At 43.5% G+C, this 26,597-nt stretch overlaps 1 protein-coding gene across 1 annotated transcript in view; it reads right to left on the bottom strand.

Moving 5' to 3' along the window:
• LOC118679478 (butyrophilin subfamily 1 member A1-like) overlaps positions 1 to 26,597 on the bottom strand; it is a 74,039-nt gene that overhangs the window by 5,744 nt on the left and 41,698 nt on the right. The window contains exons 4-9 of the mRNA XM_036356258.1: positions 20,946 to 21,059; positions 16,363 to 16,380; positions 11,797 to 11,817; positions 8,639 to 8,659; positions 5,815 to 5,835; positions 5,085 to 5,105 (exon numbers count right to left, since the gene is read on the bottom strand). Coding sequence (XP_036212151.1) covers positions 5,085 to 5,105; positions 5,815 to 5,835; positions 8,639 to 8,659; positions 11,797 to 11,817; positions 16,363 to 16,380; positions 20,946 to 21,059 — 216 coding nt within the window. The remainder of the gene's footprint in view (positions 1 to 5,084; positions 5,106 to 5,814; positions 5,836 to 8,638; positions 8,660 to 11,796; positions 11,818 to 16,362; positions 16,381 to 20,945; positions 21,060 to 26,597) is intronic.

The raw sequence follows: 26,597 nt of genomic DNA, 5'->3' as shown, positions 1-26,597 counted from the left end.
GGCTTAGGGGACCCTACACGCTCATGATTTAATCATGCACTGGCCTCTAGTTAATTAAAACAGAGGCTTTGAAAAGTCAATGGGTAGAGAACCTCAACTCTGCAAGTTTGGAATCTTCTGTGGTCTCTTAAGGATTTGGAGAAGTACCAGCTTTATAATAATGGGCCCTCCAAATTGGAATACCTGACAGAGGTACTAAATTTGGATGCTTTCCAGAAATAAATACAGTAGGAGCCATGTGTCCATGAGCTTAACACCCTTCATCTCACCAACCTCTTAATGAAACTGGTAATACTTGGCAAGAGAGAAACAGCCAATGTTTACAGGGAAATAATCCTATATAATAAAACCCTAATATGCAAATTGACCAAATGGCAGAATAACCAGTGGCTATGACACACATTGACCACCAGGAGGCAGACGCTCAATGCAGGAGCTGCCCCCTGGTGGTCAGTGTGCTACCACAAGGGAGCGCTGCTCAGCCAAAAGTAGAGCTCACAGCTGGTGAGCACAGTGGTGGTGGCGGGACACTCTCCTGCCTCCATTGCAGGGGAGTGGTAATTAGCGAGGGGTTCCAGACTGTGAGAGCCCCAAATGTGAGAGCCCTGAACTGTGAGAGGGATGGCACACTACTGGTTTAGGCCTACACCCTTAGAAAAACAGGCCTAAGCTGGCAGGTGGACATCCACCGAGTGGTCCTCGACTGTGATTAGGGCGAAGGCCGGGGTGAGGAACCCTTACTTCCCTGAGTGCACGATTTTCATGCACCGGGCCTCTAGTTTTGTATAAAATGAGAAAAGGAGGAACAGGAAGGGATGGAAGGTAGGGAAACTGAAAGGGCCAGAATTCAAAACAGGAGAAGTTCAGACCCCTAAATCAGGGAGGGAAGAGCGGACATCAGGAGAAGGAAGGCCAATGGAAGGCACAGAATTTAAAGGCAGGAAATGTCAGACAGGGAGAGAAAACAGATGTTTAGAAGGAGATCAAGAGTAAAGGGATATCAGAAGTTTTACCTAGTTTGTTCTGAGCCTCCTCAGAAAGAAAGAGGAAAGACCAATGTCAGGGGCAAGGGAAAGGATCACAAAGGGAATTCAAATTTACTAATAAATTCATATTTAATAATAATTTTACCAGGTTTCAGATGAACACACACATATGTAAAGAAATAAGCACACAGAAGGCCACACACATGCATGTATACACAAATATACACACTGTGCCACCACCAACCCACACACACACACACACACACAGTGGCTCAGAGCTCACTACTGTCGAGAGATATTCTCCAGTAAATAAACAGGAGGAAAATGGAGTTAATTTCATGAAATAACAAAATTTTAAAATATTCGAATTGGTAGTTAATTTTTAAGATACTCTTGATTTTTGAAAGTTTATGTTCCTGCTACTCAGTTTGTTAACTTTAGTCATTGGCTACCTTTAAATATATGGGTCACTTTCATCACTGTGGCAGCAACACTGTGCAAAGTGGCCACAAACCCTTGGGAAGGGGACACTGAGACAAAGCTGCACTAGACAATACAGGGTCAGGGTGCTGGTGCCCGTGTTCACAAAGCTTTAGTCAATCGATTAATTTCCAATGGTACTGCACTTGTGTTTCTCTGTTAGGTCATTCCTGACTGAAGCATTTCTTAATCAATTCACATGGGAGCTGAATACAGGAGAGAGAAAGGACTGGGATTCTATGACAGGGATTCTGCCTCTCACTGGACCTTAACTGTGCTGTCACCTAACTAAGAAGTCGACATTTAAACACATTTGTAGGAGAGAGGTTTTATAAACATTACGAAGAGAGGCAACTAAAGCCCCACATCTGTTAATGCCTGTTTCTACAACATGGCCAGTCACGTCCCTTCTGTAAATAGAGAACAACTCAGGAAAGTCCATTCTACCAAAATCAATTGTATAAAAATGTCATCTGATATACAGGGACAGAAAGATTTAAATAACTCCTGAGTGGGGTACTAAAGAGTGGTGTGGGACTATCTTATAAACCAACCTTAGATTTTAGAGATTTTACTTGAGTGAAAAACATATGTATGAAGATCCCAAAGGAAGAGGAATTTGGTGAATTAATAAACAATTGAATAAAAATGAAAGTGGAGTAACAACTATGGTTGGAAAGAGCAAATAACAGGCACAATTAGGTAAAAATATTTACATATGAGGGGACCATATGAGAATATGGTCAAGGGAAGTAGAATAGCAAGTCTCAAGGTAAACTTGCCAGCAGTGTGTTCAGAGTGTTTAAAAGTCCAATAGAAGGAAAAACATACATCAGAAACTTTGAAGCCCTATTCCTTCCCTTAACAATTAGCATATTATTGTGGTCACAGCAATGGGCATGCCTATCCAGAGGCCCTGCTGGAAAACCTAAGTAAATGGCAGTTTTCTGGAAGATATCTCGAATGGAAGCAAGCACATGCTCCTTCACCTGATCTTCAGCTCACCAGCCTTGAAATGCAGTTATAGGAAGCATCTGCAAGGTAGAGATAGCAAGTGAAGGAAAGGGAATGGAAAGGGTAGAGGCAGAGGATGGGAGAATCCCAGGAAGGAAAAAAACGAAATGGAGGAGGGAAAAACCAAGATGGCGGCATAGGTAAACACCAAAAATTGCTGCCTCGCACAACCACTTCAAAAATACCACTAAAAGACAAAATGGACACCATCCAGAACAGGAAGGCTGGCAGAATGGAAATTCTACAACTAGAAGGAAAGAGAAAAGCACACCAAGACTCAGAGGAGATGTGGAAGTAAAGTGCAGAGGTATGGAGGCACATGTGGAAAGGGCTGGCAACTGAGGACACGGTTGTCTTTTTCAATTGGGAGGGAGTCTCAAGCTCCCAACTGCTCTGAACTCCAGTTCCTGGCAAGTCTCTGGGGTTCCAGACTCATACGGGAAGAAACTGGGCTGTCTGGCAGCGGGCAGAACTCGAGGGCGGCTTTCTCTTAGAGGTGGTTGCAGCGATTATCAATTACTGGGACACTGAGACGCGGGCCTCTTAGGGTAGGACTGAGGAGCAGCCATAGCTGTTTTCCCAGCCCTGTTGATTCCCAGAGACCCAGAACCATCCAAGCTATGCGCAGAGGCTTTTGCATATGAAAGGCCTGGCCCTTTGCAATCTGAAAATTACCTAACAAACTGCAGCTGGGTCAGAGAAATCCAGAACTTCCAAAAGAAGGCCAAGGCCCCACAGCAGCTTGCGTTTCTTCACAGCTGGGCCTCATCTGGGCAACTCCAAACCCAAAACAAAGAAGAGGAATCTGCAGATCTCTCCATAGCTCCTGCTGAGTAGCCTCAGGCAAAGGCTAAATTAGCACCTCCTTAGAGATCCAAGAGCCAGTGTACCCAGTGGTCAGAGTGGGACCATCTAGATTACAACTCCTCAGATCCATAAGGGACACACTCAGGGGGCAGACTCAGTTAGCACCAAAGCCCCACTGAAGCAAGTCCTGCCCCAGAAGGGTGTCTCCAGCACAGAAGTTCTCCCACGGTAGACACAGCTGATTCTCACAGCCAATTGGCCTGGAGGTCAATCCCTCCCAGTGTTACCTACAACAATCAAGGCTTAACTAAAACAAGACTGTGCACAAAGCCCACAAAGGGGTGTCCCAAGAGTGTCCACCTCAGGTAATTGGGGAGGCTGAGCCACTGGGCCCTATAGGATACCCAGCACAAAAAGCCACTCTATCAACACAGGGAAGCATAAAAAATGAGGAGACAAAGAAACAGGTCACAAATGACAGAAATGAATGAAAGCAAAGTACTGGATATAGAGTTCATAACCACACTTTTAAGGTTTTTCAAGAATTCTCTAGAAACCACCGATAAACTTAGTGAGACCCTCAAGGTTATGAAAAAAGACCAACTAGAAATTAAGCATACACTGACTGAAATAAAGAATATTATACAGAGTTCCAACAACAGACTAAAGGATCGCAAGAATCAAGTCAAAGATTTGAAATATGAAGAAGCAAAAAACACCCAACCGGAAAAACAAAAAGAAAAACGAATCCAAAAATATGAAGATTGTGTAAGGAGCCTCTGGGACAACTTCAAGCGTACCAACATCCGAATTATGGGGGTGCCAGAAGATGAGAGAGAGCAAGATATTGAAAACCTATTTGAAGAAATAATGACAGAAAACTTCCCCTACCTCATGAAAGAAATAGTCCAGGAAGCACAGAGAACCCCAAACAAAAGAAATCCAAAGAGGACCACACCAAGACACATCATAATTAAAATGCCAAGAGCAAAAGACAAAGAGAGAATCTTAAAAGCAGCAAAAGAAAAAAGTCAGTGAGAAAAAGCTACAAGGGAGTACCCATACAACTGTCAGCTGATTTCAAAACAGAAACTATGCAGGCCAGAAGGGAGTGGCAAGAAATATTCAAAGTGATGAATAGCAAGAACTTACAACCAAGATTACTTTACCCAGCAAAGCTATCATTCAGAATTGAAGGTCAGATAAAGAGCTTCACAGATAAGGAAAAGCTAAAGAAGTTCATCACCACCAAACCAGTATTATATGAAATGCTGAAAGGTATCCTTTAAGAAGAGGATGAAGAAGAAAAAGGTAAAGATACAAATTATGAACAACAAATACACATCTATCAACAAGTGAAACTAAAATTCAAGTGAATAAATAATCTGATGAACAGAATAAATTGGTGAATATAATAGAATCAGGGGCATAGAAAGGGAGTGGACTGACAATTCTCAGGAGGGAAAGGGGTATGGGTGGTGCGGGAAGAGACTGGACAAAAATCATACACCTATGGATGAAAACAGTGGGGGAGGGAGGGGTAAGGGCAGAGGGTGGGGTGGGAACCGGGTGGAGGGGAGCTATGGGGGAAAAAAAGAGAAACAACTGTAATAATCTGAACAATAAAGATTTAACTAAATAAAAGAAATGGATAGGATAATTTATAAGTCATGAAAAAATTAAAAAAAAAGAGCAAAGATGGTGGTGGGTAATGATTTAGACACTAAGATATGGACAAGAAAAGATTCTTTTCAGAGAAATATATCTCTAATGGAATGCCAGTCAGAGGAAAGTTACCAAGTTGTTGCTGAAGTTCTTCTGAAAAAGAAAATGGAAAACTTTTGTAAATATAAGGGAAATGAACACAGAAAATTAAGATCCGTTAAAAATTGCCACTGCAAAGTGAACTGGTACAGTGAATATGAATAAAGCGTAAGCAGGGAACAAATGGAAAGAGAAAAATTATCACTTATTTGTCCTTAGGAAAGGGAGAAAAATAAGTGAATTTTCTCAAAAGAATAAATAAAAGGAAAGTGTTGCTGAAGTGGTAGAGAGAGCACACCTATAATTTTATCCCATACATTTATCTTTATGGATGGCTTGAGGCACTTGGGACATTCAAGGATTGGACCACATCACTTATTTAATGAAATAAAATAATTTTTTTCTAAATATTTTCATAGCAATAGTATATATAAACTGGTATTTTAATTTTGCCAAATTTTCTATTATATTAAATTAAGCAAGGCATCTTTCAGTGAAATCTATTTTGTACAATTGAAAGATAATCTATAAATCCTAGAAAAGTCTTTTTAGTAGTTGTTATAATCATTGAGAAAGTGCATGACTATAATGTGTGGACAGAAATCTTTTTGCAAGTCTACCGGTTTTAAATCTTTGAGTTTCACGAAATTGCAACAACTTAATTGTCAAAAGATAGAAATTTTAAAATTAGCTTTTGTAAACACTTTGCCATTTTTAGCATTTACCTCAGGAGTTCAAAGAACTGAGTGATATTGGTACTTGCCTATTTTCTTGTCACTGCCTGCTGAAAAGTAAAAGGGAGAAATAAGTGACTCATGTCAAATGAAAAACACAACATGGGGAAGGGAGGAGAATAACATTGGTACCCTCTTCACAGTTCACTCTGTAGTTAAAAATTGCATGCTTGTGAAAATTGCAACCAAAAGTGTCGTTAGTGTTTCCCTCCACGTCCTGCGTGGTTCAGGGTTCGGGTCTGGAAGAGGAGCCGCACAACAAATGAAAAAGAAAAGACACTAGATAATTTGGGAATATTGGGGGACCAGGCAGCAAGTCCAACTCAAGGGGAAGGACTTCCACTGTGCTCAGGCCTCACCAAGCTTTTTATAGTGAGCAGTAAACAAGGCAGTGGTTACCAAAGTTACACTTTTCTTGTGAGTTTCACTTGTTTACACCATGGTTATACTTCCTGCACTTCCTCAGCCCCTTAGCTTCCCAGATAAGATCTAAGGAGTGTTATAAGGTCAAGCCTAATTAAGCTAAGAGGATTGTGCCCTCTAAGCTAGGACTTGTTTGTGACTTTGCCAGTAGGTCAGTCCGAGGCTTAACCCTATATCAGTTTCCCACACAAAAGTTTCCAAAGGACAGCTCACCCATCAGAGGCAACATGTTCCCTCCTCCATGCCTTGTGCAAAAGGAACTAAACGAGGAAATATACCCACGAGGGAGCTGGGACAGACCTTCTTGGAGGCACAGTACCCATTGTTCCTCTGTCTGTGGACTATCACCTGTTTCAGACTGAAATGCAAACTTGAATTTCTACATGAGACAGGTACGAGGACTCGTACAGGAAAGACACCCATCTCTTCAAAACTGTACCTGTTGCACTGGTCATATGGAAGTTGCACTGTACATTAAATAAACATATTCTTTTTAAATTAAAAATTTGTAATGTTGACACTATTGCAGACGTCCCCATCCCCCCCTCTTTGCCCACCTCAACATACTGCCACCTCCCACTCCCTTGGCCTTCACCACACTATTGTGTCCACGGGGTAGGCACATATGCTCTTTAGCCATTCCTTTCACCTTCTTTATTCCATCACTTCCACCCCCCACCCTCAGACACTGGCCACCATGCTTCTGGTTCCATTTTGTTCATAAGTTTATTTTGTTCATTAGACTTCACATATTAGTGAGATCATTTGGTATTTGTCTTTCTCTGACTGGCTTATTTCAGTTAACATATACTCTCCAGATCCCTCCATGCTGTCACAAAAGGTAAAAATTCCTTCTTTTTCAGCCCCGTAATATTCCATTATGTAACCCCACTTGTGGGAATATAGCCTAAGAATCCCGAAGCACCAATCATAAAGAATATATGCACCCCTATGTTCATTGCAGCATTATTTACAATAGCCACGTTCTGGAAACAGTCCCTCTGCCCATCAGCAGATGAGTGGATAGAAAGAGCTGTGGTATAAGAAACATATTCTTAGAGACCATTCCCAAGGAAACAAAAATATGATTGGAATTTTCATTATCAAAGAGAAATCAAACCCGCAGGAATCAAACCCGAAACCTGGGCGCATCAGGATAGCACTCTAGCTACTGAGCTACAAAGGTAGGGCTGCAAATGGTTTTTAAAAAGTGAAGTTTGTCATTTGATAACTGAGTCAATGTAAATGCAAAAGAATAAAAAAATGGCATGGTTGGATATTTTTTGTATCCAGAAAAATTACAAAAAATACCTCTATTTTAACTTATGTCCTTAGAACACCTGGGTTATATATTCAAGGGCAACTCACACTTGACCGGTGAATAACATTTTCATTATATCAGAGACTTTGGAAAGACAATGGACGGAGAAACTTGAAGTTTGGAATCTTCTGTGGTCTCTTAAGGATTTGGAGAAGTATCAGCTGCATAATAATGGGCCCTCTAACTTGGAATTTCTGACAGAGGTACTAAGTTTGGATATTTTCCAGAAATAAATATAAAAGGAGCCATGTGTCTATGAGGTTACCACCTACCCTTATTGTTTGTAGTTAAAGTGATTAACTACCCGCCTGGCACTTAGTTAAGGAGTTTCATCCCCTCCCTGACTTCAGGGAAAAATCCCTACCTGGGGAAACAAGCTTTCTCGGAGAGGTGACCTTGGTTAAAACACACAGCACTAAGGGGAGCAAACATATTAAGAACAGTATGCTATATACGCCAGGTCCCTTGAAACATATGCTGTGCAGATGTTTCTATCCTGCAGCGACTGTGTCAAGCAGCAAGGATGGACTGGCTTCCGGCACCATGTGTCTATGAGGTTACCACCCTTCATCTCACGAACTTCTTTTTTTTTTTTTTTTAATATATTTTATTGATTTTTTACAGAGAGGAAGGGAGAGAGATAGAGAGTTAGAAACATCGATGAGAGAGAAACATCGATCAGCTGCCTCCTGCACATCTCCTACTGGGGATATGCCCGCAACCCAGGTACATGCCCTTGACCGGAATCGAACCTGGGACCCTTCAGTCCGCAGGCCGACACTCTATCCACTGAGCCAAACCGGTTTCGTCATCTCACCAACTTCTTAATGAAACTGGCAATTCTCGGCAAGACAGAGCAGCCAATGTTTACAGGGAAATAATTTTGTATAAAATGAAAAAAGGAGGAATAGGAAGGAATGAAGGGTAGGGAAACTGAAAGGGCCAGAATTCAAAATAGGAGAAGTTCAGTCTCCAAAATCAGGGTGGGAAGAGCAGAAATCAGGAGAAGGAAAGGCCAATGGAAGGCACAGAGTTAAAAGGCAGGAAATGCCAGAGAGGGAGAGATGTTGTGAAGGAGAACAAGAGTAAAGGGATATCGGAAGTCTTACCTAGTTTGTTCTGAGCCTTGTCTGAAAGAAAAAGGAAAGACCAAAGTCAGGTGAGTGGGAAAGGATCACAAAGGGAATTAACATTTACAAATAAATTCTTATTTAATAATAACTTTACCAGGTTTCAGATGAACACACACATATGTGAAAAAATATGCATAAACAAGGCCACGCACATGCATGAACACATACCCATGCACACACATCACGCTCCCTTCACACACAGTGGCTCAGGGCTCACTAGTGTCCAGAGATATTTTACAGTAAATAAACAGGAGGAAAATGGAGTTAATTTCGTGAAATAATTTTTTTTTAAATATTCGTATTGGTAGTTAATTGTTAAGATACTCATGATTTTTGAAAGTTTATGTTCCTGCTAGTCAGTTTGTTAACTTTAGTCATTGGCTACCTTTAAATATATGGGTCAATTTCATCACTGTGGCAGCTACACTGTAGAAAGTGCCCACAAACACTGGAGATGGGGACACTGAGACAAAGGTGCACTAGGCAATACAGGGTCAGTGTGCTGGTGCCCTAGTTCATAATGTTTTAGGCCAACCATTAATTTCCAATGGTATTGCACTTGAGCTTTTGTTCTAGGACCTTCATGGATGAGCTTATCTTAATCAATTCACATGGGAGCTGAATGCCAGAGAGAGAAAGTACTGGGATTCTTTGACAGGGATTCTGTCTCTCACTGGACCTTAACTGTGCCTGTCTCCTAACTGAGAAACGACATGTGAACACACTTGTAGGAGAGAGGTTTTATAAACATTGTGAAGAGAGGCAACTAAAGACTCACATCTGCTAATGACTTTCTACAACATGGCCAGTCATGTCCCTTCTGTAAATAGAGAACAACTCGGGAAAGTCCATTCTGCTGAAATCATCAGTACAATTGTATAAAAACGTTACGTGATATGTAGAGGCAGAAAGATTGAAATAACTCCTGAGTGGGATACTAAAGAGTGGTGTGGGAATATCTTAGAAACTAACCTTAGATCTTAGAGATTTTACTTGAGTGAAAAACATATGTATAAAGATCCCAAAGGAAGAGGAATTTGGTGAATTAATAAACAATTGAATGAAAATGAAAGTGGAGTAATAACTGTGGTTGGAAAGAGCAAATAACCAGGCACAACCATGTAAAAATATTTATATACTAGTGGCCAGGTACACGGACTCATGCAAATTGAAACAAAATTAAGTATAAGAAAGATTTGTGTGGTAATTACATTACTGCAAAAAATTAGATGTCAAAATCTATAATAATAAAAGGGTAGTATGTTAATTAGATCAGATGTCCTTCTGAACAAAGCCGGGGCCAGAGCGGAATTGCCTGGGTCCCTGGTATCTTCCAGCAGCTGGAGGAAAGGCCGGGTCCCGGGTTGCCAGGGGGAAACTGGTGCTGACAGCTGGGGGAAGGATGGCCTACACTTGAATGAATTTTCACGGTATCTTCCAGGCCGCTGGTAGTATATATAATATAGTATTATAAAATTAAAATACAAAATATTTTGATATCATTATTTGCTCTTTCTCTATAATAGAAGTGTGCAAACCAACATTTATTTTTAAATTGCCAGTGAAGGTTATATGTACCAGCCGGTTGGTCGGTCAGGCAGTCGGTCACTTAGCCTTTTATATATACAGATGATGGATCATGTGAGAATATGGCCAAGAAAAATACAATAGCAAGTCTCAAGGTAAACTTGCCAGCAGTATGTATGTTCAGAGTGTTTAAAAGTCCAATAAAAGAAGAAACAAACATCAGAAACTTTGAAGTCTGATTTCGACCCTTAACAATTAGCATATCATTGTGTGCACAGCAATAGGCATGCCATCCAGAGGCCCTGCTGGAGAACCCAAGTAAAAGGCAGTTTACAGAAGAGATCCCAAATGGCAGCTAGCACGTGCTCCCTAACCTGATCTTCAGCTCACCCGCCTTGACATGCAGTTATAGGAAGCATCTGCAAGGTAGAGGTAGCGAGTGAAGAAAAGGGATGGAAAGGGTAGAGGCAGAGTATGGGAGAATCCCAAGAAGCGAAAAGGAAATGGATAGGATAATTTAACATTCATGAAAAACTAAAATAAAAGAGCAAAGATGGTGGTGGGTAATGATTTAGAGACTAAGATATAGACAAGAAAAGAATCTTGTCAGAGAAACACATCTCTAATGGAATGCCAGTCTGAGGAAAGTTACCAAGTTGTTGCTGAAGTTCTTCAGAAAAAGAAAATGGAAAACTTTTGTAAATATAAGGGAAATGAACCCAGAAAATTAAGATCCGTTAAAAACTGCCACTGCAAAGTGAACTGGTACAGTGAATATGAATAAAGGGTAAGCAGGGAACAAATGGAAACAGAAAAATTATCACTTATTTGTCCTTAGAAAAGAGAGATAAACAAGTGAATTTTCTCAAATGACTAAATGGAAAATGTTGCTGAAGTGGTAGAGAGCACTCCTAGAATTGTACCCCACACATATTTCTTTATGAGTGGCTTGAGGCACTTGGGACATTCAAGGTTTGGACCACATCACTTACTTAATGAAATAAAATAATTTTGTTCCAAATGTTTTCTTAGCAGGAGTATATATAAATTGGTATTTTAATTTTTCCAATTTTTCCAGTATATTAAATTAAGCAAGGTATCTTTCAGTGAAGTTTATTTCGTACAATTAAAAGATAATCTATAGCCCTGACCGGTTTGGCTCAGTGGATAGAGTGTTGGCCTGTGGACTGAAGGATCCCAGGTTTGATTCCAGCCAAGGGCATGTACCTTGGTTGTGGGCACATCCCCAGTAGATGTGCAGGAGGCAACTGATCGAAGTTCCTCTCTCATCGATGTTCCTAACTCTCTATCCTTCTCCCTTCCTCTCTGTGAAAAATCAATAAAATATATTTAAAAAAAATAAAAGATAATCTATAAATCTTAGAAAAGTCTTTTTAGTAATTTTTGTTATAATTGAGAAAGTGCATGACTATAATGTGTGGACACAAATCTTTTTGCAAGTCTAATGGTTTTAAAACTTTGAGTTTCACAAAATTATAACATAGCTTAAATGTCAATAGAAATTTTAATATTAGCTTTTGTAAACACTTTGCAGTTTTTAGCATTTAACTCAGGAGTTCAAAGAATTGAGTGATAATGGTACTTGCCTTTTCTGAGCTCATTCTCCGCTGAAAAGAAAAAGGGAGAAATAAACAACTCATGTCAAATGAAAACACAACATGGGGAAGGGAGGAGAATAGAATTGGTACCCTCTTCACAGTTCACTCCTGAGTTGAACAAAATTGGTACCCCTTAAGCAATTCACTCTGGAATTCAAATTAAAAATTGCATGCTTGTGAAAATTGCAACCTTAAGTTTCCAAAGGACATCTCACCTATCAGAGGCAACATGTTCCCTCCTTCATGCCTTGCGCAAAAGGAACTAAATGAGGAAATAAACCCATGAGGGAGCTAGGACGGTAGCCTTCTGGGAGGCACGGTACCAATTGTTCCTCTGTATGTGGACTATCACCTGTTTCAGAATGAAATGCAAACATGAATTTCTACATGAGACAGGTACAAGGAAGCATACAGGAAAGGCACCCATTTTCCCAGAACTGAACCTTTTGCACTGGTGAATAGTCATATGAAACTTACACTGTACATTAAATAAATATATTCATTTTAAATTAAAAAATTTAATATTAACACTATTGCAGATGTCTCCATTCCCCCTCTTTGCCCACCTCAACCTTCCCCCACTTAACCCTCTTGGCCTGTACCAAACCACGGTTTGTGTCCATGGGGTATGAATATAAGCTCTTTAGCTAATCCTTTCACATTCTTTATCCTGTCATACCCAACCCCCCTCAGGCACTGGCCTAACTGTGCTATGAATCCATGCTTCTGGTTCCATTTTGTTCATCAGTTTATTTTGTTCATTAGACTCCACATATTAATGAGATCATATGGTATTTGTTTTTCTGTTATTGGCTTATTTCTATTAGCATTATACTCTCCAGGTCCCTCCATGCTGTCACAAAGGGTAAGAGTTCGTTCTTTTTACAGCCCCATAGTATTCTATTGTGTAATTCCACTCCTAGGCATATATCCTAAGAATCCAGAAGCACCAATCAGAAAGAATACATGTCCCCTTATGTTCATAGCAGCACCCTATCTAATAAAAGAGAAACATGGTAATTAGCATACGACCGCTACCTTTCCCATTGGCTAATCAGGGAAATATGCAAATTAACTGCCAGCCAAGATGGTGGCCGGCAGCCAGGCAGCTTAAAGTGAACATGAGGCTTGCTTGCTTCAGTGATGGAGGACTCCAACGTTCCCCGCCTGCCACTGCAGGCCTCTGAGCTGCAACTCTAAGCAACTATGTTACAAATATAGAAGCTAAACAAAACCCCAGAAAACTGCTTTAGTCTGTCGGGCTTCAACCAGCAGGATCACAACATTGTTTCAAATACAGAAGGTAAACAAAGGCCAGAAACCTGCTTTCAGTAGTGGAGGCCTAAGAGCTGGAGCCAAGCCTCAAAGCTAAAGCTGGCCCAGAATAAAAAGAAAAAGAAAAAAAGGAGCGGTTGGGAGCTCAGTCACCCGCCAGCCTGAAAACAGCCCTCAGCCCCTCACCCAGACTGGCCAGGCACCCCAGTGGGGACCCCCACCCTGAAGGGTGTGTGACCAGCTGCAAACAGCCATCATCCCCTCACCCAGGCTGGCCAGGCACCCCAGTGGGGACTCCCACCCTGATCCAGGACACCCTTCAGGGCAAACCAGCCGGCACCCACCCATGCACCAGGCCTCTATCCTATATAGTAAAAGGGTAATATGCCTCCCAGCACCAGGATCAGCGGAGCCAAGAGGCCTCCCGGCACCGGGATCAGTGTGACAGGGGGCAGCGCCCAAACCCCCTGATTGCCCTGCGGCTCTGTGTGTGACAGGGGGTGGGGCCACAACCTCCCTATCCGCCCTGCTCTGTTTGTGACAGGGGAAGGCGCCCCAACCCCCTGATCAGCCCTGCTTTGTGCCTGATAGGGGGAGCTCCCCAACCCCATGATCGCCCTGTGGCTCTGTGTGTGACAGGATGCAGTGCCCCAACCCCTGATCGGCCCTGCTCTGTGTGTGACAGGGTAGAGCCATAACCTCCCCATCGGCCCTGCCCTGAGTGTGAGAGTGGCGATGCCCCAACCCCCTGATCGGCCCTGCTCTGTGGGTGATAGAGGGCGGTGCTCCAACCCCCACCCCACGGGCCCTGCTCTGTGTGTGATGGGGTAGAGCCATAACCTCCCCATCAGCCCTGCCCTGAGTGTGACAGTGGCAGCACCCCAACCCCCTGATCGGCCCTGCTCTGTGGGTGACAGGGAGCGGTGACCCAACTCCCCTATCGGCCCTACTCTGTGAGTGACGGGGGGAGCTCCTCAACCAGCTGATGGGCCCTGCTCTGTGCGTGATGGGGGGAGCTCTCCAACCCCCTGATGGGACCTACTCTGTGCGTGACAGGGGGAGCTCTCCAACCCCCTGATTGGCCCTGCTCTGTGCGTGACAGGGGGTGGCGCCACAAACTCTCCATCGACCCTGCCTTGAGTGTGACAGGGGGCGGCACCCCAACTCCCCAATCAGCCCTGCTCTGAGCCCGACCAGGATCTGCACCTAGGGATTGGGCCTGCCCTCCGCCACCCGGGAGCAGGCCTAAGCCAGCAGGGCGTTATCTCCAGAGGGGTCCCAGACTGCTAGAGGGCACAGGCCGGGCTGAGGGACCCCCTCTCCCCCCTGAGTGCACAAATTTTTGTGCACTGGGCCTCTAGTTATTTATAAGAGCCAATTTCTGGAAACAGCTTATCTGCCCATCAGCAGATGAGTGGATAGAGAAGTTGTGGTAAAAAAAATATATTCTTAGAGACCATTCCCAAGGAAGCAAAAATATGATTGAAATTTTCATTATAAAAGAGGGATATTAAGCTTTAGCTGATGCTTAATATGTGCCCTGACCAGGAATCAAACCGGCAACCTGGGCGCATGAGGAAGGCACTGTAGCTACTGAGCTACCCAGCTAGGGCTGCAAATGGTTTTTAAAAAGTGCAGTTTGTCATTTGATAACTGAATCAATGTAAATGCAAAAGAATAAAAAAATGGCATGGTTGAATATTTTTGAATGTCAGGAAAATCTCTGTAAAATATTTATATATGAATAGAGAACCTTGGAACACCTGGTTTATATATTCAAGGGCAATTCACATTTGTCTGATGAATAACATCCTATATAATACAAGTCTAATATGCTGTGTCATGTGGTCCCATCGGCCATTAAACCAATCAAAGCATAATATACTAATGATATGCTAAGGCTGCTCAACTGCTTGCTATGACGTGCACCAACCACCAGGGGCATACAGTCAACCGGTCAACCAGTCACTATGACATGCACTGACCACCAGGGGGTAGATGCTCCAACTGGTAGGTTAGCATGCTGCTGGGGTCTGGCCTATCAGGACTGAGCGAAATGGGCCAGACCCACCCTGGTGCCCTCCTGCAGTCTGTCCCCAGCTAGCCAACCTACCGAGTCCCTCCTGGGCCACAATCATGCACTGGTGGGGTCCCTCAGCTGGGCTTGCTCCCTCTTGCAATCTGGGACCCTTCAGAGAGCCAGTTTCAGCATGATCCCACAGGCCAGGCCAAGGGACCCCACTGATGCATGAATTCATGCACTTTGTCTTTAGTTTTAATTACAACAGAGGCTTTGAAAAGACAATAGGCTGAGAAACTTGACTCTGCAAGTTTGGAATCTTCTGTGGTCTCTTAAGGATTTGGAGAAGTATCAGCTGCATAATAATGGGCCCTCTAACTTGGAATACCTGACAGAGGTACTAAGTTTGGATATTTTCCAGAAATAAATATAGCAGGAGCCATGTGTCTATGAGGTTACCACCCTTCATCTGACCAACTTCTTAATGAAACTGGCAATTCTCGGCAAGACAGAAGCAGCCAATGTTTACAGGGAAATAATTTGTGTAAAATGAAAAAAGGAGGAACAGGAAGGGATGGAAGGTAGGGAAACTGAAAGGGCCAGAATTCAAAATAGGAGAAGTTCAGTCCCAAAATCAGGATGGGAAGAGCAGACATCAGGAGAAGGAAAGGCCAATGGAAGGCACAGAGTTAAAAGGCAGGAAATGTCAGAGGGGGAGAGAAAGCAGATGTTGTGAAGGAGACCAAGAGTAGAGGTTTTCCTTTTTTTACCCCAGCTCTTTAATCCACTCATCTGCCGCTGGGTACTTAGGCTGTTTCCAAATCTTATCTATGGTAAATTTTTGCTGCTATGAAAATGGGGGTGCATATATCCTTTCTGATTGGTGTTTGTAGTTTCTTAGAATATATTCCTAGAAGTGGGGTCACTGGGTCAAATGATCTCACTCATTTGCGAAATATAATGAACAACATAAACTGATAAACAAAAGTAGATCCAGAGACAGAGAAGCATCAATCAGACCATTATACTTCAGAGGGAAGGTAGCGGAGGGTGGGAGTAAGGGGAGAGATCAACCAAAGGACTTATATGCATGCATTTAAGCCTAACCAATGGACACAGACACCAGGGTGGTGAGGGCATGAGTGGGGAGGTGGAGTCGCAATGGGGGGATAAGGACACATATGTAATACCTTAATCAATAAAGAAAAAAAAATGCCATCATTAAAAAAAAAAGAGTAAAGGAATATCAAAAATTTTACCTAATTTGCTCCAAGCCTCTGAAATAAAAAAAGAGATCAGTGTCAGGTGCATGGGAAAGAATCACAAAGAGAATTCAAATTTACTAATGAATTCATATTTAATCATAATTTCACCAGGTTTCAGATGAACACACTTATTCACAGACGCCCCTGCCCCCCTGCCCCCATACACAAACATGCAGATACTGGCTCATAGCTCATTATTGTGCTGACATATTCTACAATAAATTAAAAGGGGGACATGGAGTTAATTTGTTGAGATATTGTAACATTTGGGAATATTAGTTTTGTTGGTTAATTTATAAAACCCTTTTGACAGTATTTATGTTCTCATTGTTCAGTTGGTTAGCTTTAGTATGGTCATTGGCTATATTTGTTTATTTATTTAATTAAAATATTTCAAATATAATCGACATACAATATTCTATTAGTTTCCGCTGTACAGCATGGTGACTAGACATCTAACTAACTTACTCCTTGATCAGTCTAGTGCCCACCTGACAGCATGCATAATAACCACAGTATTCTCCATGAATATTTTGTAACTCCCAAATTGTGCTTTGTAATCCCTCCATTTTTTCACCCAGCTCTCCAATGCTCTTCCTATCTGGCAATCATCAATTTGTTCTCTATATGAGTTTGTGTCTGTTTTGGTTTTTTTGGATATTTTGTTTTTAGAGTCCATATAGAAGTAAAATCCATGATTTTTGTCTTTCTCTGACTTACTTCATTTAGCATAATACATTCTAGATCCATCTATGGTATTGCAAATGGTAAGATTTATTTATTTTATAGCTAAGTAATTATATATATATGTATATATTATATATTAGAGGCCCAGTGCACGAAATTGGGGGGGGGGCGTGTCCCTCAGCTGGGCCTGTACCCTCTCCAATCTGGGAACCAGGCCGGCAGTCGGACATAACTCTCACAATCCAGGACCGCTGGCTCATAACTGCCCTCCTGCCCACCTGCCTGATTGCCCCTAACTGCTTCTCCCTGCCAGCCTGATTGCCCCCTAGCTGCTCCCCTGCTGGCCTGATCACCCACAACTGCCCTCCCCTACCACGACCCGCCTCCTCCGCCAGGGTCCACTTCCTCTGTGCGAGGTGGCAGAGACTCAGGGACCAGCCTCCTCCACACCACCAGGAGCTGCGGGACCCCCAGGCCTCACTGGGCAGAGCGGCTGCTGGGCCCTGCCTCCACCGCGCATGCAGCCATCTTGTTATGGCCATCTTGTGACAACTGAGGGCTTGATGACCACCTAGGCTATTATTAGTATAGATATCACATCTTTATCCAATTATCTGTTGATGAACATTTAGGTTGCTTCCCTGTTTTGGCTACTTTTAAATATATATATATATATATATGTATATATATATATATATATATATATATATATATATATATATATTATTGATTTTTTACAGAGAGGAAGGGAGAGAGATTGATGGAAGCCAATCCACCCTGGCTGCTTGACGCAGTTGCTGCAGGGATGTTTCAAGGGCCCTGGCGTATATGGCATACTGTTCTTAATATGTTTGCTCCCCTTCTTAAGTGCTATGTGTTTTAACCAAGGTCACCTCTCCAAGAAAGGTTGTCTCCCCAGGTGAGGATTTTTTATCAGTAAACCCCTTAACTAAGTGCCAGAGGGGTAGTTAATCACTTTAACTATGAACAATCACGCTTAAACTACATAATCTTTACTTAGAATAACCTCCTTCAGTTACTTCCTTGTAGCTTAATAGAACACCAGAGTAACCTTGGAATGGAGATAAGAAACGCCCTAGCCTTTGGAATGGAATGGATGGGATTAAGATCAAATAGGATAAATACAGATGTAAGAGGACAGTAAAGAGAGGAACCTGGCTAGGAGGAACCTGGCCATGATGATCACCTGAATGCTGTCTCATGTCATTCCTTCCTCGCCGACTCTGTCCACACCTTTGGGAACCCCTGGACCTGCTGGGGCTGGACCCTAACAAGAGATAGAGAGCTACAAACATTGATCAGCTGCCTCCTGCACACCCCCTACTAGGGATGTGCCCACAACCAAGGTACATGCCCTTGACTGGAACTGAACCTGGGACCCTTCAGTCCGCAGACCAGTGCTCTATTCACTGAGCCAAACCGGTTTTGGCTACTTTTATAAATAGTGCTGCAGTGAATATAGTGTTTGTTTTTCTTTTTCAGACAAATGACCAGATGTGGGATTGCTGGGCCATGTGGTACCAAAAGAAATAATAATCAAATGGGACTACATCAAACTAAAAAGGTTTTGTACAGCAATAGAAACCATCAACAAAATGAAAAGACAACTTACTGAATGGTGGAAGATATTCACCAATGATACATCCATAAGGGATTAATATTCAAAGTTTATAAAGTATTCATATAACTCAACACCAGAAAAATCAAATGGCCCAATTAAAAGGTGGGCATAAGGCCTGAATAGTCACTTCTCCAAAGAGGACATACAGCTGGCCAATAAACATATGAAAAGGTGCTCAATGTCACTAATCTCAGAGAAATGCAAATTAAAAACATAATGAGATACCACCTCACACCTGTCAGGTTATCATCAATAAATCAACAAACAACAAGTGTTTGCAAGGGTATGGAGAAAAAGGAACCTTGAACACTGTTGGTGGGAATGCAGATTAGTGCAGGAATTATAATCAACAGTATGGAGAGTCCTCAAAAATTAAAAATGGAACTACCTAAAACCCGAGATTCCTCTCCTGGGTATATATCTGAAGAAACCCAAAACACTAATTTGAAAGAATGTATGCACCCCTACGTTCATTGCATTATTTACAATTGCCAATATATTGAGGCAGCCCAAGTGCCCCTCAATAGATGAGTGGATAAAAAAGCTGTGGTAGAGCATGGCCCAAGTGGCTCAATGGTTGAGCGTCGACCTATGAACCAAGAGGCCACGGTTTGATTTATGATCAGGGCACATTCCTGGGTTGTGAGCTTGATCTACAGTGTGGGGCATGCAGGAGGCAGCCAATCAATGATTCTCTCTCATTACTGATGTTTCTTTCTCTCTCTCTCTCCCTCTCTCTTCCTCTCTGAAACTGTGATACATATATATAATAGAATATTACTTGGTCATAAAATAGAATAACATTTTACATTTTGCAAGAGCGTGGATGGATTTAGCGGGTGTTATGCTAAGTGGAATAAGTCAGAGAAAGACAAATACCCTATGATTTCACTTATATGTGGAATCTAAAGAACAAAATGAACAAACAAAATACAAACAGATTTATAGATACAGAGAACTGATTAATGGATGCCAGAGGGGTTAGGAGTTTGGGGTTAGGTGATGAAAGTGATGGGCTTTAGAAGTACAAATTGGTAGCTCCAAAACAGTCCCTGGGATGTTAAACACATAGTGGACAGTACTGTAATAACTGCGGATCCAGGTGGGAACTTGAAATATCGTGGGGAACACTTTGCAAAGTAGACGATTTTCTAACTACTATATGGTACACCTGAAATTAACACAAAACAATGTTGAATACAAACTGTAATTGAAAAATGAAATTAAGAAAATAAATAATTTGTCTGTTTAACTTTGTTGCAGACTGAATAATACTGTCGTTATTTTGAGAGTCAACTGCAAACTTTAAAACTTAAAAAGACCAATAAAACATATTTTAAAAGAGTAGGTGAATTAAACTTAACAGACAAATATTTTCATTTAAAAAACATCATTAGTTTCACTGCATAATTTTATTTAGGATGTTTCTATGTCTTATTCTGCTTGATCTATTCCATAATTATGCCTGTTTTCCAAGGATAATTATTAATAAAGCTTGTATTAGTTCTATTTCTAAATAACAAGTGACACAAATTCAGCAGCCTAAAAGAACACACCTTTATTATCCAATGGCTTCTGTGGGTGAGGAATATGGTATCACTTTACTGTGTCCTGTACCTCAGGGTTTTTCAGGAGGCTGCAATCAGGTGCTGCCCACCACGGGGATTTGGTTAGGGAAGGATCTGTTTCCAAGCTCATTGATATGGCCACAGGCAGAATGTGAACAGGATGGCCATTTGATTGAGGGCCTCAATTCCCAGCTGGCTGTTGGACTGAGGCTGCCATGGGATCCTTGCCATGGGGTTTTCCTCAAAATGGCAACTTGCTTTGTCAAGGATAGTAAGGGAGGGATTCTGCTAGTAAGACAGACATCAAAGTCTTTTGTAATTTAAGTGACATCCCTTCAAACTTCAGATAAGAATCCAGTTATTCAGCTGTAGAGGCTGAGATCATTGAGGACCAGGTGGAAATTTGACTTTAAGATAAAATTTGCATAAAATTCTTGCAGCTTCCTGGTTTCTATTTTTTAGTAGTAACCATTTTACAACAAAAATATTCTTTTAACTTCAAAAGATGGTCATGTATAGACTTAGTGTGTATTCAGTTGGAATATGCTACAGAAGAAAAACCTTCTATTATTATTTTGATCTTCATTATTTTTCCTAAACACCTAACATCCCATTGTCACTGTCCCACTCATTCTATTGGCTTTGGCATAATTTATTGCCTTCCATTTTTCACATCTTACCTTTTTTATTGGGACGTGAATATATACATAATAAAATTATTACGATGATGACAAGGACAATCAAGATGATTACAAGGACAATAATGATAATTTGATTGTTCTTTGTGCAAGTTTCTGAAAAACAAAAAGAAATGTATACATGCAGTTAGACTCAGTTTTCATCCTCAGTCTTCTTTCACCCCAGAAGAGCCCCTTGTTGTTTTCTGCTCCCATATGCGTCGGATTGAGAATTGTGTCTTTGGTCAGACTGTTGTGGCAAATGGCCCAAGAGAACTACAACCGTCAGCAGAGTGATCAGGAAAGGTCCTTTATTACCCAGCACTGCTAGTTCAGGGACTTTGATCCAAAGTCAGTCAAAATGGGGAAGTAAAATTACTCTTTAACTAGATACTGAACTAGGCTGTAAGCACCCAAAGTTGCCCCCCTGTTTTCCTTCTCAAACCAGCAGAATCATGTGTTTGAACATCAACTTCTTTCACAACATTACACTAATTGCTATGGGGAACTTATCAAAACACTAGAGGCCCAGTGCACGGATTCGTACACCAGTGGGGTCCCACGGCCTGGCCTGTGCGGATCGGGCCGAAACTGACAGTCCATCCAACATCCCCCGAGAGGTCCCAGAGTGCAAGAGGGCACTCTGCAAAGTTGCTTTCTCTGGGCAGCTCCTGCATTGAGCGTCTGCCCCCTGATGGTCAGTGCGTGTCATAGCTACAATCCAGTCAGCCGGTCATCTGGTCATCTGTTCACTTAGCCATTTATAAATATCGATGCACTTTCTGTGCTCAGAAAGTTTCACTCAAAGTTAGAAGATACGGTTGAGTCTCCAGAAATTTTCTTCCTTAAAAGGTCAGGTGCAGCCACACAATAATGGCCAGTAAATGCTTGATTAATTTAGTTTAACCATAGAGAACTGAACTAGGAAAGGGAACTTGCAGAGATCTTTAATGGGACAGAGTCAAGGCTATGCTAAATGTGGAATGGAAAACTGTGTCATTCTACATCAGTATTCCCATTAGAATTCGAATTACCTCTCATTCTACATTTTAACTTCTTACATTTTCTACTTCTTAATTTCCTACTGTTGTAGTAATATGCAGCAGAAATTGCCATGAGAGGAAAGCCACATTTTGGGGTCCCCCTAAGCTTGTACCCACAGCGCCAGGAATTTTGTGAATAACAGTGTGCTGTGTGCTGATAAGCTTTGTGCCCACTGCAATGTTAAAAGGAGAATAAATTGCCTGTGAATTGCAACTGTAATTATTTGTGTGACATAATGCCTCCAGTAGCCATAATTATACTAATATAAGGTTAGAGGAAAAGGCCAACTCTTGGCCCTGCCAGCTCAAAGGAGTCTTTTTGCTGGCAACTACTTTAATGTCCAGATAACTGCACAGTTAAAGTTTATCTCAAGGGATTCCTTGGACAAATGCCCCTTCTTCCTGGGACACTTATCTCACTTATCTATGTACTGCATAATTGCAAATTAATGAAACAGGAATTTTGGGGGGTGAAAAAGACAGGTTTTAGGAAATTTTAGAAATTAAGAGGACCAGGGAAGTAACACTGGCTGCAGAGCACAGAAGGCAGATTTCCTTAGCATAGGGGGGCTGAAAAGTTGCAACAGGTACATTTGCATAGAATGAGGGAGCTGGGAACAGCAGAAGGTCTATATTTACAAAATAAAGGGAAGGAAGCCCTTCATTCCGAAGGAGAAGATGACCCAAAGGGAATAGGAAAGCAATAAGAAAGGAGGGGAGGAAAAGCCTCACATGTCCCATGTGAGGTTCAACCTTTGAGCTCAGAAGTTACTGAGCTCTTCTGCCCCTAAACTTGGACTCTTATTGCAGTCTGAGTTTTACTTCCTCTCTGGGAAGTCCCAAAACAGAGGCAGATAAACTGCCTAGGAGCCCCACAGTCAGTCAGTTCAAACAAACAGAGGCAGATAGGAAATAGTGACCAAGCAGAGGGGTATCAAGGCACTGGGATCTGCAGCCTTTAAAAGGTTGCAGGGAAAAGGAACTCAGTGGGACTCTTTCCCCCTCCCCACGTGGGAGTCTACTTGTTCTTCAATAAATCTCCACCTTTGCTATTGAAAGGACAAAGAACTCTCCTCCATCTTGTCTTGTGGGGCTGGGCCCTCAGCCTAAGCCCCCTCCCTTTTCTGAGAGTGACCACAAGAATACCAGTACTGTCCTAACTCCCCCAACTACCACCTGAGTGGACCAATGAAGCTCCAGGAATGCAGTTAAGGTCCTAATAAGGCTATAGTGGAGGACGGCTCAAGCCTCAGAATGTGCTGGTCACTTTCTGACCTTTGTGCTATAAGACCCTGCTGAAAAACACTGACCGGAGTGACCAATCTCTGTAACTCACATCACTTACCTAACCCCACCCAAATGACTAGCCCTATATAACCTTTGTTCTCCCGGGGCTCTCTCTCTCGTCTCACCGCTGCGTCGGAAAGAGGCTGGGAGCCAAACCCAGGTTTGAATAAAGACTCTTTGCTTTTGCATCGGAAAAGGCTCCCTGGTGGTTGATTATTGGGGACCCTGAACTCTGGGCATAACATTTGGGGGCTCACCCGGGATCCCCAAAACCCACGACGGACCTCGATCTGGAGAGAGTCTGACTGCGGTAAGTGTCTGTGTTGTCTGTTCTGTTCTGTGCGAACTCGCTTCTGAAATCTGAAGTGCCCTAAACGGTCTAGGTGGACGCACTGGAAGACCTCGGGCAGGGGGAGTCGGAGGACGCTCTTATCCTCCATCTGGAGGGGAGTAAAAACCCCTGACGAGGGGAGTGGGTTCCCCTCAAACCTCTGGGACGAGGCGGGTCGCTCCCGCTGGTTGGCGCACAGCCATCGTCCAGTTTTCAGTTTTGCTTCCGCGGGGTCGGAAGGCTGTTCTTGGGTGTCTTTGTTTGTTTGATTTCTGTGTCTTTCTGTCTACTTTTGTGGACTCACTGGACGGACGTTATGGGACAGACTCAGACTACTCCTTTAAGCATTATGGTTGATCATTTTAAAGAGGTTAAGGAAAGGGCTAACAACCTTAGTGTAGAAGTGAGGAAGGGCCGATGGCAAACTTTCTGCTCCAGCGAGTGGCCGGCTCTCAATGCCAGGTGGCTGCCGGAGGGGACTCTCGACCTCCCCACCATTTGCCGGGGCAGAGAAATCATTTCTCAGCCAAAGGGGGGCCATACTGATCAACTCCCTTACATTATTACTTGGCAGGACCTCATGGAGGACCCTCCCTCCTGGCTCAAGCCTTTCCTGGCTCCTCGCCCTCTGGAGACGGAGCCCATTCTTACCTTGTAGGAAGCAGAAAAGAAGGAGGAGAAGGAAGCCACCCCGCCGTCAGCTCTGGCTCCCCTCTACCCGGTTTTGCAGGAGGGAACTAGAGAAGAGTTAATTTTTCCTCTCACATATCAACTCCCCAGGATGCCAGAGTGATTCAATCCTGCCCCGCCATGGGAAGCTGATGCAGTTCTGGGAGCGGCTGGGGATGGAGTTCCGGGAGCAGCCACGGTTCCGGTAGGAGGCCAGCCTCTCACCAGGCAAAAAGCTCAGTGGGAGCTGTCTGTCACAGCCCCTGACTCCACTATCAAGACCTTGCCCTTACGAGCTGCTGGCCCCCCGGATGCGGATGGCAATCAGCCCCATCACTACTGGCCTTTCACCACTAGTGACCTTTACAACTGGAAGGCACAGAACCCTAAGTTCTCCGAGAAGCCAGCGGGGCTTATTGACTTGTTAGACTCTGTTCTTTTCACCCACCAGCCCACATGGGACGATTGCCAGCAGCTCTTGCAGGTCCTGTTCACAACGGAGGAGAGAGAAAGAATCCTCAATGAGGCCCGGAAGGTGGTTCCCGGCATGGACGGGAACCCAACCACCAACCAGTCCCAGATAGATGTCTCTTTTCCCTTAACTAGGCCTGTCTGGGACTTCAACACGGCAGAAGGTAAGGAGAGGCTTCGAGTCTACTGCCAGACTCTAATGGGGGGGTCTCCGCATGACTGCTAGAAAGCCTCAAGGTAGGGAACGTACAGCAGGAAAGGGACAAGTCTCCAGCTGCCTTTTTAGAACGGATCATGGAGGCATACTGCACTTATACCCCCATGGATCCAGAAGCCCCTGAGAATAAGGCGGCTGTAGTCATGAGTTTTATAAACCAGTCAGCTGCAGACATCAGAAAGAAACTGCAGAAAATAGATAGATTAGGGGAAAAGAGTCTTCGGGACTTGCTGGAAGTAGCCGAGAATGTGTATAATAACCGGGAGTCCCCTGAGGATAGGCAGGCCGGCGCCATGGTGGCTGCCAGTGACAAGCAGATCTGAAACCTGGCCAAGATTCTGCTAGCCACCACCACAGAGTCCCCTGAGGAGCAGACCCACCGCTTTCGCCAACTTGCCGATGATCAAGAAGGAGGTAAGGGGGCCGCCCGGGGCCGGAAAAAGAAGCTGCAACGGAACCAGTGTGCTTACTGCAAAGAGACAGGACACTGGGTCCGAGAATGCCCAAAGAAGGCTGGTAAAAAGGAAAACAAGATGGACCAGGTGGAGGTCTTGGAGCTGGAAGGACTGAGTGATTAGGGGAGTCGGGGTTCGGACCCCCTCCCTGAGCCCAGGGTAACTCTTAGAGTGGAGGGGACCCCTGTTGACTTCCTTGTTGACACTGGAGCACAACATTCAGTCCTCCACACACCTCAAGGGAAGCTAGCCAGCAAAAAGTCCTGGGTGCAAGGGGCAACCGGCATGAGCCAGTATTCATGGACTACCCGAAGAACAGTAGATCTAGGAACGGGCTGGGTATCCCATTCCTTCATGGTAATACCAGAATGCCCCTACCCCCTATTAGGATGGGACTTGCTAACCAAGATTGGAGCCCAAATAACTTTCAGACAAGTGGGGCCCCAGGTCACCGATGGTAAAGGGCACCCCATCCAGGTTCTGACTCTGAGACTGGAGGATGAATATCACCACCACAAGGGGGCGCCCCCAGTAGAGAACAATATGCACAGATGACTACAAGAATTCCCCACAGCCTGGGCAGAGACGGGGGGAGTAGTACTGGCTGCTCACAGGGCCCCAACCCTGGTAGAGCTAAAACCAGGAGAAGGCCCGATAAGAGTCAAACAGTACCCTATGTCCCAGGAGGCCTGGAAGGGAATCCAGCCTCACATCCGGAGACTGCGAAGCCTAGGGGTACTGTTTCCATGACAATCTGCCTGGAACACCCCACTCCTGCCAGTCAGAAAGCCCCACATAAATGACTATTGACCGGTCCAGGACCTCCGGGAAGTAAAATAAAAGAGTCATGGATATACACCCAACCGTTCCTAACCCATATACTCTCCTAAGCTCTTTGGCACCCTCTAGAGTCTGGTATACTGTATTAGACTTGAAGGATGCCTTTTTCAGCCTGCCGCTAGTGCTCAAAGCCAACCCCTGTTTGCCTTCAAATGGCACAACACAGAGGAAGGCTACAGTGGACAATTAACCTGGACGTGATTGCTCCAAGGGTTCAAGAATTCGCCTACCATCTTCGACGAGGCACTACACGAGGACCTCAGTGAGTACAGGAGAGAGCACCCCAGTCTCACCCTCCTCCAGTATGTAGATGTCATCCTGATTGCTGCCGACACTGCCGAG

The sequence above is a fragment of the Myotis myotis genome, unplaced genomic scaffold (assembly GCF_014108235.1).
Source record: "Myotis myotis isolate mMyoMyo1 unplaced genomic scaffold, mMyoMyo1.p scaffold_m19_p_26, whole genome shotgun sequence".
Lineage (NCBI taxonomy): Eukaryota > Metazoa > Chordata > Mammalia > Chiroptera > Vespertilionidae > Myotis > Myotis myotis.
This window is presented reverse-complemented; position numbering and strand designations above follow the sequence as displayed.